We start from the raw sequence: 15,049 nt of genomic DNA on the forward strand, positions 1-15,049 counted from the left end.
CTATAGAGGGCTTAATTTACAAAGACACCACATTTCTGGGGAATGGGGTGGGGACTGTGTGATCACAGCTCGAGCCGAGAGGACAGCTAGCGATAAGCGGCAGGGCGACCCTTCTGCACCTCCTGACCGGCGGACGAATCCGACTGCTCACCGCGCCAGATGTGCTCACGGTTGTTGACCATATTCGGCCAACAACGTAAACTTTGGCGGGGAGTGAAGGGGACGGACGACATCATGGTGGAGGGGATGGGTGACGGTGGTGAGCGTGGAGGGGAGGCGGCAGAGCAAAGCCGTGGTAGGGAGATATGGCGGCGGTGACGCTGTGGCGTGAAGAGATGGCGGCAGCGACATGTGCAGGCAGAGTGAGATGTGAGTGAGGGCTTGTGCCCATGTAGTGAGAGTGAGAGGGGTGACCTGTTCTTTCTTTTTATGATATTTCTTTTCAAGATAAAGAAGGAAAATAAGAGGTTGGTTGTATTTTATTTTTAGAAAAATTAGTTGTTTTTTATAAAAGGGAAAATCGGCTGTTTGCTCTAGAGAATTGTAACATACTTTTATTAATTTATTCATGTAGGAATATGTCTGGCTATTTTGTTTTTGATTTTATGTTCCCATGGAACGGTAAAGAAGTCCGGTTTGCACAATATTCTCCATTGCATATTTTTTAGATCGTCAACGTGAAATATTCGTGCTAATTACATATGTTGCTTGTGCAAGATGGTTATGAGCTGGGGAAGAATTTTTTTACTATATTTTCTCAAGTAAGAATGAAAATAAAGACAACATTCCTAACATTATAGTTGAATACCTTAAGTGCACCAAGTAGATCTTAATTTATAACCGATTATTAGTTGCTTCATCGCTCGCTGTGTATACATCATCACATTACATTTTTTTTATCAACTTATATCATTGCAAGTGAAATGGATTTTAATTATTTACTGACTGTTATTGGTTATCTTTTCTATACATGCAGAATTTGACATGCATTACAGTTATATTATATATAATTCCAGCAAAGATTTAAAATGCCCCGTGACAACGCACGAGCATTCTACTAGAATATATAAAAACTTGTATGTTTGCCGCCCGTGGCAACACACGGGCACTCTACTAGTTTGGATAGGATCACAATCTGGTAATTTCTCAGAATTAATGAAGCAATATAAAATATACTTGCTTCACAACCTGAAAATATTAACAGAATCAAAGATTTGGTCCTGTGCTGACATAGATGATTTGATGGGTCTGAAATTTGGAGGAGTGTGATGATATGAGCGCATTAAGGAGTGTGCAAAATTTCAACTCATTTGGATACACCTAGCTAGTACTTCCTTCACAATGGCTTCTGTTTGACAGAAAATTTAAAAATTCACTGAGGAAGAGTCACTAGGCAAATGGAGTTGAATTTTGGCAGGAGGCAATTATTTGGACATAAAAGAATGCCCAAAAAGTTTGGGAGCAAACAAGATAGGATAAATGGCACTTCCTTCACAAAGTGCCGCTCTGGACAGAATGGAAGAATGAATATTGGAGGAATATTTTTGAACATGGCAAGGAAGTTTTTTTACATATTTGGGCAAGATATGATCCAAACAATTTATGAGAATTATTTGAGAATTTTTGGATGGACATAAATATAGGTTGCTTCACAACCTAGGGCAATTAAAGGTTATTCCTTTAACAGAAAATGAATTTTCCCCAAGAAAAGAATTATGGAGTTGGGCTAGGATGGAAATGGCATGGTCTTAGGCAAGATTTGAGGATGATGAGTCACTTGGGAGAAGAATTAAGGGTGATTTCCCAGGTTGCAAGGCCACAGATCCACTCCAAAAAAAACAGAGCAAAAATCAACAAATCAAAAAGAAAAAAAGGGGCAAAAACCAGGCTGTTACAAGAAGGTCGATTTCCCTTTTATATATGAAGAAAACATGCGGCAGCACACTAGAATATTGGGAGGTTCACCACCGGAATATTGACACATTGTGAATATTCCACCGGAATATTGGGAGGTGCACCACCCAAGTATTGTGTCCATCGCGAAAAATATATTCTTACTATCTTATATCTACTATGCAATTCAAGGTCTACAGGACTAAGAGTTTCTAAAGCAACGCGTGGTGTGTCATCTAGTTTCACTAACAAGCACACACAAATGCTGAAGGATCTATTGAACCACTATACATATAGATGGATGGATCCCTGGATCTAATACTTGGTGGCGGGGTCCACAAACAGTAGCAACCCTTCTCTAGACTATTCCATAAAACATAACTCTTTCCAAAATTAGGATCCCGTTAATTAACACCTCAAATTTCAGGAGTTAAAAATTGTGTAGACCTACTCCCTCCGTCCGGTGAAGAGTGTACATCTATCTTAAAAATTTGTCCATAGAAGAGTGTATTTCTATCTTCCCAATGCACTTTAAAGTAGAAAAAATACTTCTCTCTCATCACACGAGAATCAAGTCCAATAGCAATCTACACATGGTCTTCTTAATTTCTACATGCACTTAGCTTATTGGGTGTTGAATAATTAAATTGAAGAGAGATGATGGCTTGCACCTTTCCAATGCATTTTTTACTTAACTCCATAAGGCTGGTTGTAATGGGGAGTGTCATATACTAGTATCATAGATATGATACTAGTGTATGATACTACATCTGTAATGCATAGTATCATATGTGGTATCATAGTGGAATATATTTATTGCCATGCATGACACAAAGTAGCACATCATTTAATATGATACGGTATCATGATATGATACTCAAGCATCTCTTTCTTCATTTAATTTCATGCCACCTCATCAAAATTGCTTAATTGACATGCATGATACTACCTATGATACTTCCATTACGGGCAGCCTAATTTGTCCTAAAATTTCTAGATGTACACTCTTTACCGGACGTAGGGAATACTTCTTGTCTGAAGACTTGACTTCCAATAAAGACCCCACGTGGAAGCCTCTCCCCCCCCCCTTTTTTTTTCATAAATAGCCCCCCCCCCCCCCCCCACCCCCCAAACCCACACATTTCTTTGTCACATCGAGTTTGCAGCCGAAGGCACTGGCCAATAAATGATGTACATGAGCAAGCTAGCCAGCTAGGGCCTAGGATAGACCGTCTGCGAAAGTAAATTTGATAGATGCTCATTGAGCACCACGTACACGTGTGAGGAACTAGTCAAGAAACTCGACGGAAGTCATCCTTAATGGGCTACAGTTTTGACACTTCTTCGTCTAAATCAATTCTTCTCCTCTTACTTCTCCTGGTGGCACCGTCGTGGTCCAGGATAGAACCATTCTTTGGAGTCTGTGGTTGCGGCTATCAGCCTTGTTTTAATGCATATGTGTTGATCTGTGTGCGCGCAGGTTTTCCCATGGTGGTGCTTCTATGCCGTGTGCAGTTTTGCTAGATTCTTAACGGAACCTCACCAGGGGTCGGCAGCGATGTGTTTGCATCGGGGCCAGACCATGGTCGGGAGGGCGGGGAAAAGCGCCCTTGGCATTGGTGGAGGAAAGAGAGCGTTGGGGAGGATAGAGAATTGAAGGAGAAAGGTTTTCTTCTTCTCAAATTTGAGCAGAAAGAGACAAGTTTGAGGAACAACTCTTCAAATTCTTGAAGAGTTAAAAATTTGAGGAAAGGGCTAGAAAGGGTTAACTCCTCAAAATATATCCTCAATTTTGTGCGCACGGGAAGTATATTCTTCTTTCGACCTTTGATGGTGAAACGACGCATAGCAAAGCATCAATGCCGATTCAATACATGCAACGATTATGAATATATGAGCTCCAGTTCACATACTCAATACAAAGACACTAATTCCTCGAGAAAACTTGCGTCCATATAAAATAACAACATTTTTAGGGAGTTAATAACATTTATTTGGTTGATAAACCATTCATAGTACAGCTGAAATGTAGCTCTCATTCTTCACAGAAGTAATGTAGGAGAGCACACACTTCCGATATCAAATAGATTGGTCCAAATGATAAGCTAGATTACTCCTTGGTCGAAGCTAAATCTTTCTCGGAAAGTGTGTGCTCCTTATATTTCTGGCCGGTCCTAGATGTAGATGTACAGAGTAAGAACAAGGGCAAAAGCAACATAAAGATAGTCATCATAGAGAAAGCGACAAAGAGAAAGAGTGCCATTGCCATAAATGGAAGGGATAGCATGAAGTCCTTAAAGTCATCAACGCCAAAGTGTCGTTTGAAATCTTCAGCTGAGCTACGAATTAATTAAACATACATTGTCACGAATTAATTAATCAACAATGAATACCTAAAAATTAAGTAGGTACATAGTGCAGTAATTCCAAATATATATTCATATGTAATTACGATGGTTTTGAAGGGGGTCGCCCAAGCAGCTGGAGCAGCTTGGTGTTCTTCTTGATCTCCATGGCGCATCTCTCAGCTTGGAGATCGTCCATCTCACGGAGCAAACGGAGCAACTCCTGCCGCTTCTCCTCCAATCGACGCAGGCCCACAGGGAAGTGCTGCAGGGCAATGAAATGTAGATAATTTTTGCACGCATTAGAATTTAATTACTCTCTCCGTTCACAAATATAAAACGTTTTGAATATTTCAATATAGACTACACACGGACTGAAATAAAGTGAACAAACATAGTACACTGCATCTATATACAAGCGACGCAGAAAAAAGGGAAGCATCTTATATTTGTGAATGGAGGGAGTACTAGCGAGTAAGTAAATTCTTTGGTTCGACGACCACACACACGTAGTTAGTCAGTATGGTGATTTGGTTCGATTCAACATACAGAATAAATTCTTTTGTTTCAACTTACAAAGGAGCGCATGCGACGTTTCGTACCCTGTGATTGTTGGTGAGAGGATCGTATGGTGATTCAGGGGAGCTGCTGAACCAGTGGAGTGAGCTCAGCCTGCCATGGAAAATAGTCCACGGCAGCTTCCGCGGCTGCTCCTCCTTGACGACGGTGAGCGACCTGGCCGCCATGAAACTGCCCTGCAGTGGTCGCTCTAGGCCGGCATGGCCGCAGACCTTCCTCGCGCCAAACCGAAGCAACGGGGCCATCGAAGCTCTTTCTTGTTCCCTCAGCTAGATAGTATGATTTGTTCTCTCCTAGCTAGCGAGCTTCTTTCACGGTAACTTATAATACCGGGACGCGCGCGGTACTGCCGCAGTCACGTTACACCCACACCACCCGGTAACAAAGCTGCGTGACACACCAAACCCTACTCAAACGAGTTGGCTGTTAGTTCACGTGGACAGCGTGCACTCCTACGTCACAATATTTTGAGCTAAATATATCTAGAGGTGCTTTCAGAAAGAACAAAATATTAACCCGGGGGGAGCCATTGGACGTATTGGAGCACCGGGGCAATTGGTGCTACCGGTGCATAGGACACCGTTGCACATTCAGAAATGTTTGAAAAAATCCGAAAAAAATGTCAGTGTATTGTTTTATGGGTATATTTTAAGGGTACGCCCGTTTTATGGGTGCATTGAAAAAATCCGAAAAAAATAGTGCATTGACACAAGTCAGGGTATGTAGTCACAAAAATTTAAATCAAACTTTGAAATAGTGCTCGTTAATGGGTCAAAACCGAAGCCCAACTTGTGTTATTCCGTGTCAAAGTAGTCTTTTTTGTATCTTGAGCAATGTTTCAAATTTTGATTTCAATTTTTATGACAACATAAACTGATGTCGTATCAATGCATTATACTTATTTTAGATTTTCTGAACATTTTTTAATGTATAACGGGGACCGGTGCACCACATACATCCCCGGGGAGCCATGGTCCCTTCTCGCGCACCCCTGGCTATAGGGAGTAGGTCGTGACGGCTATGCCCAAGACAGATATTCCTTTGTGAAAATAAGTGTGCGATATGTTATTCTAGTGACGTAGCAACATCGAGGGTATTAGGAATCGACAAATGTTTCCTTAAAATATACCCATAAAACAATACATTGGTAGTCACCTTTTATTGTGTTTTATTAGCTATGAGAATCACTCCCTATATGGAGTAGACCGTGATGGCTACGCCCAATATGGATATACAGTTGTCACCTCTATTCTATTGAACACTTCCTACATTGCTTGCAGATCCCCATCAAAGACATGCAAACATCGCAAAGAAAATATTACTTTCTTTGAGAGGAAAAATTACACCACAATACAAAGCAACAATGGTCCTACCACCTCCATACACCAAAACGGCTAACGAAGGCAAGGGAAATACGGAAACACTAAGTCTCTGTCAACATGTCCACGGGGTTCGTCCCCATTATCGGGTCTGAGGAGGCAACTTTCATTTCAGATGAGACCAACTAGAGGAGATATCTTGTGTCATGGGCTGCGGATGATTGTTGGTATGTTCTGTTCTGATAGTTCGTTGTATTACACTTCGAACTAACCTAGAGGCCGTGCTTAGGCGAAAATCGATATCAGTAAAGTAATCCGGGAACTCTAGTTCATTAAGTTTTTTTTATTGCCATTGAGTTTTTTTCGCAAATGATCCAAATATATTATCAAAGTTCAGCGGAAGCATGAAATATGTCCAACATAATAAAAATTATCATCGAGATTTCAAGACCACTACCTCCGCCAAAATGAGCCGTCGACGCGGTGTTGTTGCCACTCCCCTATCGGAGCTGGCTTGACCTTGTCGATTATAGTCAGAAAGTCTTCGTGTGCATGCCCTAAGGATAAACGTCCTAGAGCCACAATCGTCGTCATTGAACCCTTGCCTAGATTTGACGCACCCGACCCCAAATTTCGCAACATGGCAAGAAACCCTAACCTTACCGCTTCAAGGAGATGGCAGGAATCTATGTAGGGAGCTCCGTCGACTACGTCTAGATGGATAAACTCATGGATCGAAACCCGGAAGACAAACTCAAAGAAGTAGCGCCGCCACCTGCAAGGACTAAAGAAGCCTAACCTAAGCTATTAACCGGAGCGGAGGCCCCAGAATTCTTCTCCTCGCCACCAGCCGCCGAAGCGGCAAACAAAGTAGTGGAGGCGAATCCATAGACTCGTCGGTGAAGTGTGGACGGGAGAGTTTCCCTAGCGCCTAGGGGGAGGGAGGGAAAGAGAGGAAGTGGACATGACTTAAGATTGGGTTGACCGACATTGACAGAAAAATTGAACTAAAGTGGACAAAGAGTCATTTTTTTGCAAGACAACTTCATATATATTCATCTTCAATCATGACAGTAAAATAAACAACAAAAATTACATCCAGATCCGTGGACCACCTAGCAACAACTAAAAGCACTGGTGTGAGCTGAAGGTGCGTCGTGATCATCGCCCGTCCTTTGCTGGAACCGGGCAAACCTTATTTTAGTAGGCAGTCGGGAAGTCGTCATGCTAAGGCCCGTAGGACCAGCACGCCAGAGCAGCAACCGTCACCGATCCAGAAAGTCGTACATCGGAAGGATCAAACCTGTAAACACCCAAATGCAGACGAACGAGGAACGGATCCAAACGAAGACCAACACCGATTGAATTTCGTCGTATCCGACGGAGACACACCTCCACACGCTCTTCGACGATGCTAGATGTACCATCGGGACGGGGATAGAATGTGGGAGACATTATTCCTACTGAGGGGCATTACCGCCGCCACATAGCCCCAACCATGATGCTGAACCTAACAAGAACGACAACGGGGTCCCTCCCATCGGCGGGAACCCGAGGTTCTCCGCACCTCCATGACCGAAAGACCATCGAAGATTGGGTGGACCGTTGGCGATGCCGACGGGAGGAAGAGGAAAATTTGAGATCTTTTTTTGTGGACAAAGAGTCATTAACTTGCCAAAATATTGGTAACCATCCAAACGGGATCAGATATTATTCATGACAAGAAAAATTGGCAATGTGAGTTTTATTGAGCACCCAAACATCATGTGTATGCTAAGAGCATCTCCATCAGGCACGCAAATACTACTCCGCGTGCTAAAAACCATCTTTTTTTGGCGCCGGAGACATTCCAATAGATGCTGCAAAATAGTGCGCATGAAAAAGAATTTAACGCACACGCTTAAAAGCACTATCGCACGCTGCAAATGTTGGGCGCCGGACCGCGCACGGTTCAAAATTTGCGCCGCATATTTTTTTGGGCGTGCGTTTTTGGGCATGTGGAAAACTAATGTTGGCCGTGACGCGCTAAGTGCTACACTGGCGCTGTAAAACTATTTTAGCGTTTGATATTTCTACGCCTCTATTGAAGATGCTCTAATGGGATCCTTCTGGACACCCGCCATCTTGTTCGGCTGGAACAAAGAACCGAGCAGAAGAACAATCTCATGAGTCGCCGAGAAACCGAGGTGGAGAAAAACCGAAAACACGCCATATATGATGAACCCGGCCCCGGATACCCGTTACCCGATCACCACCATCACGTCTGTGCGCGCCCGCGCCCGCCGATGAGTAGTCGTCTCGTGACTCATGAACCAACAAGGCCGTAACCGTGAAAAATGACAGCAGTCTGGAAAAACATGGCTGAAATGTTTGCGCCGGCTAAATGTGCCTGATGCGGCAAGGTGATCCGTCTCTGCGGGCTGTTCACTGTGAATCTCTGACCCGTCTCATTCGGCTGCTGCTACTAGGACTCGTATTTCGCGACAGAAAGATCAGCTTTTGGTGCCGGCCGTAGGGTACATTTAGAGGGTTCTTGGATACGTTTTACTCCCATGACTAGAAGTAGTGGGACTAAAACTTACTAGCCTCACCCATGCTTGGATCCAAATACTAAAGAGACTAAAATCAAGTTATTGAGCATTTATTATCCTCCAAATCCTCCAATCCAGAACTCGCATGCGTTAAAGGAGAGAAATTAAATGAGGAGAGAGAGGGCTAATACATATTTTAGTAGGTTTTCTATGACTAAAAGATTTTAGCCTCAAGACTAGTCCTAGCCTCTCTTTAGTCAGGGGTGCTTGAAACTTTAGCCTCTAAAAGAGACTATTTTTAGTCAGACTAAAAATAGTCCCTTGGATCCAAGCACCCCCTTAGACGTGTGTTCCAGCATGATACTACTGGTTTGTGGTATGAACTCGGCCTAGCTGGGGAAGGCGGAAGGAATTGCATGCCACCTTCACCTTGGGAGGGGACGCATGAGACTCTGTGCATGAGCGTGCACCGCTTCGCGAACCGGTCACATTTATCATGGAATAGCGAAGGACCGCACACACCGTGAGTTGGCCAAGAGGTGAAACGAAGCGTCCCGCCGGCGACCACACGCATTCCGGCCAACCAACCATCAGATCTCCTACTCCTATATATATGCACGAAGCTACGGGCGGGCTCAACAATCCCACATCCATCTCCACTTCGTGTGAGCGAACACCATGGCAGAGGGTAGTAGGTCGAAGCAAAGCATGGTAGTGTGGTCGTCTCTTCGCATGGATCTCGTCCGCAAGGTCGGCGACTCGCTGTTGGCCACCAGCGACGTCGTCTCCTACCGGGAGATGAGGGCTGTCTGCCACAACTGGCGCGCTGCCATCCCAAAGCCGCCTCCGATGTCCTGGGTCATGCTCGACCAGGAGGATCTCGCGGATGGCGAATACAACTATAAGAATCCTGCGGTGGCTCTCTTCCTCCAGCCCTCCACGGGGCGCATCCTCCGCCTCCGTGTTCCGCAGCTTGAGGACGACGAAAACATCCTGGTCTGTACCTCCGACGGTCTCCTCGTCCTTGGAGGAAGCAAGGACCTGCACCCTGCTCGTCTCCTCAACCCCTTTACTGGTGACATGCTCGCCTTCATGGCGCCGATTCCTCAGGAAAGGAGGGTGCTCACTGCCGTGGCCAGTTCTAGCCCGACGCTTCTCTTCTCGTTTGAAGACTACTTGGACAACAACTCTCTTTATGTTTACTGTGCTGATACCACCAGCCCACTCTGCGAGGTGCAGTTCGAAGGCTTCGAGGACGACCCGTTTGACCTTAAAAGCCTACTTTCCTACGCTGGCCACTTCTACACGGTCGAATACAATGGAGGTATATTCAAGGTCGTGGGCACGGCGCCGCACTATCACGGTGAACTGATTGCCAAGTCACCTGCCAACTACACGGATGACTACTTCCTGGTGGAGTCTGCCAGAGACCTGCTACATGTTTGTCTCGGACACAAAAGGGTGCAAGTTTTCAGGGTCGACATTGAGCGGAAACTGCTAAAACCAGTGAAGAACATTGGCAGCCAGGCGCTCTTCCTCGGTGCTAGGTGCCTGTCAGTTGATGCGCATAAGCTGCCATCCGTGGACGCAAACTGCATATACTACCTAAATGGTGACAGCATCAACATGTATGATATTCGCAACAGAAAGTTAGATCATTTAGGCAGATTAAGTCTAAACCGTCCTTTCAGCATTGTTCAGACGCTGCTCGATTACTGCTGGGCTCTTCTTGATATATGTGCTCAAGTTGAATATCTGAAAAGTTGATTGTAAGACATGTTCAGTTGCATGCCCCACCTAAGCTTCATTCTGTTAGGTTTAAGTTGAGATGAGTGATGCTCGTTGGTGAAGTATTGTATGAATTGATCTTAAAATATGGGCTTCGTTATTTTAAGCTTGAGTTGGGATGACTGATGTTTGTTGGTGAAGTACCGTATGAATTGATCCTAAATTACGGGCTTCGTTCTGTTAAGTTTCAGTTGAGATGGGTGATGCTAGTTGGTAAAATATTGTATGAATTAATCTTAAATAACATACTAAGTTCTATCAAGTTCGAGTTGAGATGACTGATGCTCGTTAGTTAAGTATTATTGAATTAATATTAAACTCTGGACTGTTTGCATGAATATATATTATATGTTATTTTTATCCATTATAAACATTTGTAGATGTATAGAAGATAACGTAAAAAATTATAAACAATTTAAATGGGCACTAACAACACTAGTTGTTAAAGTAAACACCGGGTCTCTTGAAGCTAGGATGGGCTAGCGTGCTGTCCAACACTGTGACAACGTGAGAACATTCCTACATACACCGGGAGTTCTCATGAGTTCTACTATCATGATTGGGGGTCATTTCTGCATTTTAGTGTGTTTATGGTTGGCAAAATTATGTATATTAATATTATGTTAGTTTAGTACTATGCCAAAAAAACATCGAGGGTGCTAATATCCAACGAATGTTACATGATTATCATCATGTTTGACATTCTTACTTAACTTTGTTTATCATTTGGGTAAGCTATAAAAAGTATAAAATTGTATCTGGGGTGGCATAAAAAAGGATTTTGTGTTTTATATTGTTTGATGGACATGGCATTAGGACTATTTACTTATGAAAAACAGAAGGCACAACTATTGCTCCCTGCATAAATATAAGAGCGTTTAGATCACTACTTTTTATATTTCTTTACACACAGAGTAGCCTACAACTGTAGGAAATTTTCAAGAGACCCTGCTCATCAGTATTTTTTGTCACCATTCGCTTTGTACACCCTTCATTCCATGATGAGTTCAACGCCACCATAGGGCCCCTCCTATGCAATTATTCCCCATAAAATAAGCACATGAAGTTATCATTCCCTATTGTTCTGAGCTGCCTCGACGCCCTAATTGTGAATTATTCGCAGGACGCAGTGTATGTTAAAATAAATAAAATTTGTGTGATAGTATATGTTAAAATATGGCAGCCCACAAAATTTCTTCCCAAGAAAAATATGCATTCACGATATGCACAAATATAAAAACTCTAGAAGTACGATGAGAGCGTGGGTTTTCATAGAAAAAATAACCTTTTTTCATTCTTATGCTCTCTCTAACTCTCTTCGTGCTACATCTAAGAGGAAGAATACGGAGGAAAATAACAAGGATACGGCCATATAGGAGTTAGATGCCATAAGAAATCACACAGAAGAACAATCTCCTAAAAGACTTTTGTTAGCTTCGCAATGACGATGGAGAGAGTGCTGCTTTGATAGAGAGGGAGCATGGATCACCAAACAGCGGCATGTTCCATTAGGGGACACCCAAGGGGAGAAATGGAGACCACATCCTCGTCATTGCCGCAAAAACGATGGCACCCCCCTAAGGGTTGCCCTTCCATAGTCAAAGCCACTGGCTGCATCACCACCAAAAAATTAGAAAGAAGGGGATCATTACATGGGCACCAAAACGAAGACACACGAAGCTCATGTCCAAGTCCGAATGACTCAAAATGGCGTAGATGCCTCCTCCTAGATCCAAGACCGAGGGCTGAAAAGCCACTACTTTGGTGAGAGATCTAGAGAAAACTTATTCACCACTGCCATATAAAATTAAGCTACCGCGTGAAAACAACCACAAAAGGTGGAGACTTTCACAAGGAAGAAGATGAAATTTTGCACTTCGAAAAATAACCAATGTTTTTGGAGTGGTTAGGTTTTCCCCTACAGTTAAAATGTGAACGTGTGTCTAGTTTAATTTTTCCTCACGGAAGAAACATGAACATTTTTGGTTTTGGAGAAACCGGAAGAGACACGATTGATCCGCTCAATGGGCCTGGTGCGGCAAGGTCCAGCACGATTGGCCTGAGCGTGTAGGGACTTCAAGTATGTCGGTTACATCTAGGGATAAACATCCCGAAGATTCAAGTGTGTCTTGGAGCATGCGTCAAGTCTTCGGAGGAATCCATCTTAAGTACGTCGAGGCACATGGCAGTCTTGGCCCATTTGTTGATGATCCAGGGGTCCTCGGCCAGGCCCACTACTGAGGGGACGACGTGGTTTCCACCCACTAGTCCAAGACACCATCAGTCATCAACATGTTAAATATCTCTGCATTTTTTCCTCCTGGACATCAGAGTGCTTGACGTATGCCTCCTCCTTCTTCGACAAGATGTCCTCGAACCTCTCCATCATCTGGTTGTCGCCCCTTCTTGCTCTGCCCTCTCCTCCTCCCACTCCTTTCCTCGGAACCCTCTTCTAACCTTCTTGGGCTGTTATTTTGTTGTGTCGGTTGGATCACAATTTTCTTCCTTGGTGCCATTAGCGTCTGTCTTGGCAATGTATAGGTTCCATGTGGGTTCTCCATTCAACTTTAACCAACAATACATGACGGTGAAGTTATTTTCTCTAGCTTCAAGAACACATTACACGCTCGGAAAGGCTACAAAATAAAACATTGTCAACAATTCATATCCGGACAATTGATCTACAAAACAATGCATATCCGGACACAATTGATCTATGCCACTATGCATGACGGGCCAGTTGATCTACAAAACAATGTACATCCGGACACAATTGATCTACGCTACAATACATCACTGGACAGTTGATCTACAAAACAATGCATATCCGGACACAATTCATCTACACAACAATGCATGACCAGCCAATTGATCTACAGAACAATGCATATCCGTACAATTGAATTGCGTACCTGGCCAAATGATGAACTTACTTGCTCTGTGATTTTCACACCACATGACCACCGTGCGATGAGTTGCCTCTGTAGGGGAACGTAGCATGCAATTTCAAAAAAAAAACTACGCTCACGCAAGATCTATCTAGGAGATGCATAGCAACGAGAGGGGGAGACTGTGTATACGTACCCTCGTAGACCTTAAGCGGAAGAGTTTGACAACACGATTGATGTAGTCGAACTTCTTCTAGCTCTGACCGATCAAGTACTGAATGTACGACACCTCCGAGTTCTGCACACATTCAGCTCGATGATGTTCCTTGTCCTCTTGATCTAGCAAGGTGTTGAGGAAGTAGATGAGTTTCGTCAGCACGACGGCGTGGTGAAGGTGATGGTGAAGTGATCCTGCGCAGGGCTTCGCCTAAGCACCGCGAGAATATGACCGGGGGTGTAAACTGTGGAGGGGGCGCCGCACGTGGCTAACAATTGATGTTATGTGTTCTAGGCGCCCCCCTCCCCACATATATATAGGTTGGAGGGGAGGAGAGGCAGCCAGGGGGCGCCCCAAGTAGGCCGAATCCTACTTGGGGTCTTCCCCAATTCGGCCTCCCCCCTTCCATAATTGCCGGAGAACAAAAGGGGAGGGGGAAGAGAGAAGGAGGGGGGGGGCGAACCCCCTATTCTCCTTCTCCTATTCGGCCTCCTTCCATAGGGGGGCACACCTTGTGGGATGGTGTGCTCCCCTCTCATAGCCCATATCTTCTCCCCGGGGGTTCCGATAACCCCTCCGGTACTCCGATATGTACCTGGTACACTCCGAAACACTTCCGGTGTCCGAATACTATCGTCCTATATATCAATCTTTACCTCTCGGCCATTTCGAGACTCCTCGTCATGTCTGTGATCTCATCTGGGACTCCGAACAACATTTAGTCACCACATCACATAACTCATATAATACAATATCACCATCGAACCCTACGGGTTCGAGAACTATGTAGACATGACCGAGACACCTCTCCGGTCAATAACCAATAGCGGAACCTGGATGCTCATATTGGCTGCAACATATTCTATGAAGATCTTTATCGGTCGAACCATTAGGAAAACATACGTTATTCCCTTTGTCATCGATATGTTACTTGCCCGAGATTCGATCGTCGGTATTTTCATACCTAGTTCAATCTCATTACCAACAAGTCTCTTTACTCACTCCGTAATACATAATCATGCAACTAACTCATTAGTCACTTTGCTTGCAAGGCTTCTTACGATGTGTACTACCGAGAGGGCCCAAAGATGCCTCTCCGATACTCGGAGTGACAAATCCTAATCTCGATCTATGCCAACCCAACAAACACCTTCGGAGATACCTGTAGAGCATATTTATAATCATCCAGTTACGTTATGACGTTTGATAGCACAAAAGGCATTCCTCCGGTATCCGGAAGTTGCATAATCTCATAGTTAAAGGAATATGTATTTGACATGAAGAAAGCAATAGTAATAAAACTAAACGATCATAATGCTAAGCTAACGAATGAGTCTTTTCCATCACACCATTCTCCTAATGATGTGATATCGTTCATCAAATGACAACACATGTCTATGGTTAGGAAACTTAACCATCTTTGATTAACGAGCTAGTCTAGTAGAGGCTTACTAGGGACACATTGTTTTTGTCTATGTATCCACACATG

General features: G+C 43.9%; 1 protein-coding gene across 2 annotated transcripts; it reads right to left on the reverse strand.

Moving 5' to 3' along the window:
• Positions 1–3,847: 3,847 nt before the first annotated feature.
• LOC123066785 (uncharacterized) lies at positions 3,848–5,132 on the reverse strand. Of its 2 annotated transcripts, none has more exons than XM_044489796.1 (3): positions 4,841–5,132; positions 4,346–4,503; positions 3,848–4,232 (listed from the first exon to the last, which is right to left on the reverse strand). In XM_044489796.1, exons 1-3 carry the CDS (start codon positions 5,060–5,062, stop codon positions 4,004–4,006), a joined length of 609 nt encoding a protein of 202 aa, XP_044345731.1. In that variant the 5' UTR covers positions 5,063–5,132; the 3' UTR covers positions 3,848–4,003. The 2 variants fall into 2 exon arrangements, with proteins under 2 accessions (XP_044345731.1, XP_044345732.1); XM_044489797.1 differs by having other exon boundaries at positions 4,105–4,227; positions 4,841–5,131.
• Between the last annotated feature and the right edge of the window lie 9,917 nt (positions 5,133–15,049).

Source organism: Triticum aestivum, chromosome 3B (genome assembly GCF_018294505.1).
Source record: "Triticum aestivum cultivar Chinese Spring chromosome 3B, IWGSC CS RefSeq v2.1, whole genome shotgun sequence".
Classification (NCBI taxonomy): domain Eukaryota; kingdom Viridiplantae; phylum Streptophyta; class Magnoliopsida; order Poales; family Poaceae; genus Triticum; species Triticum aestivum.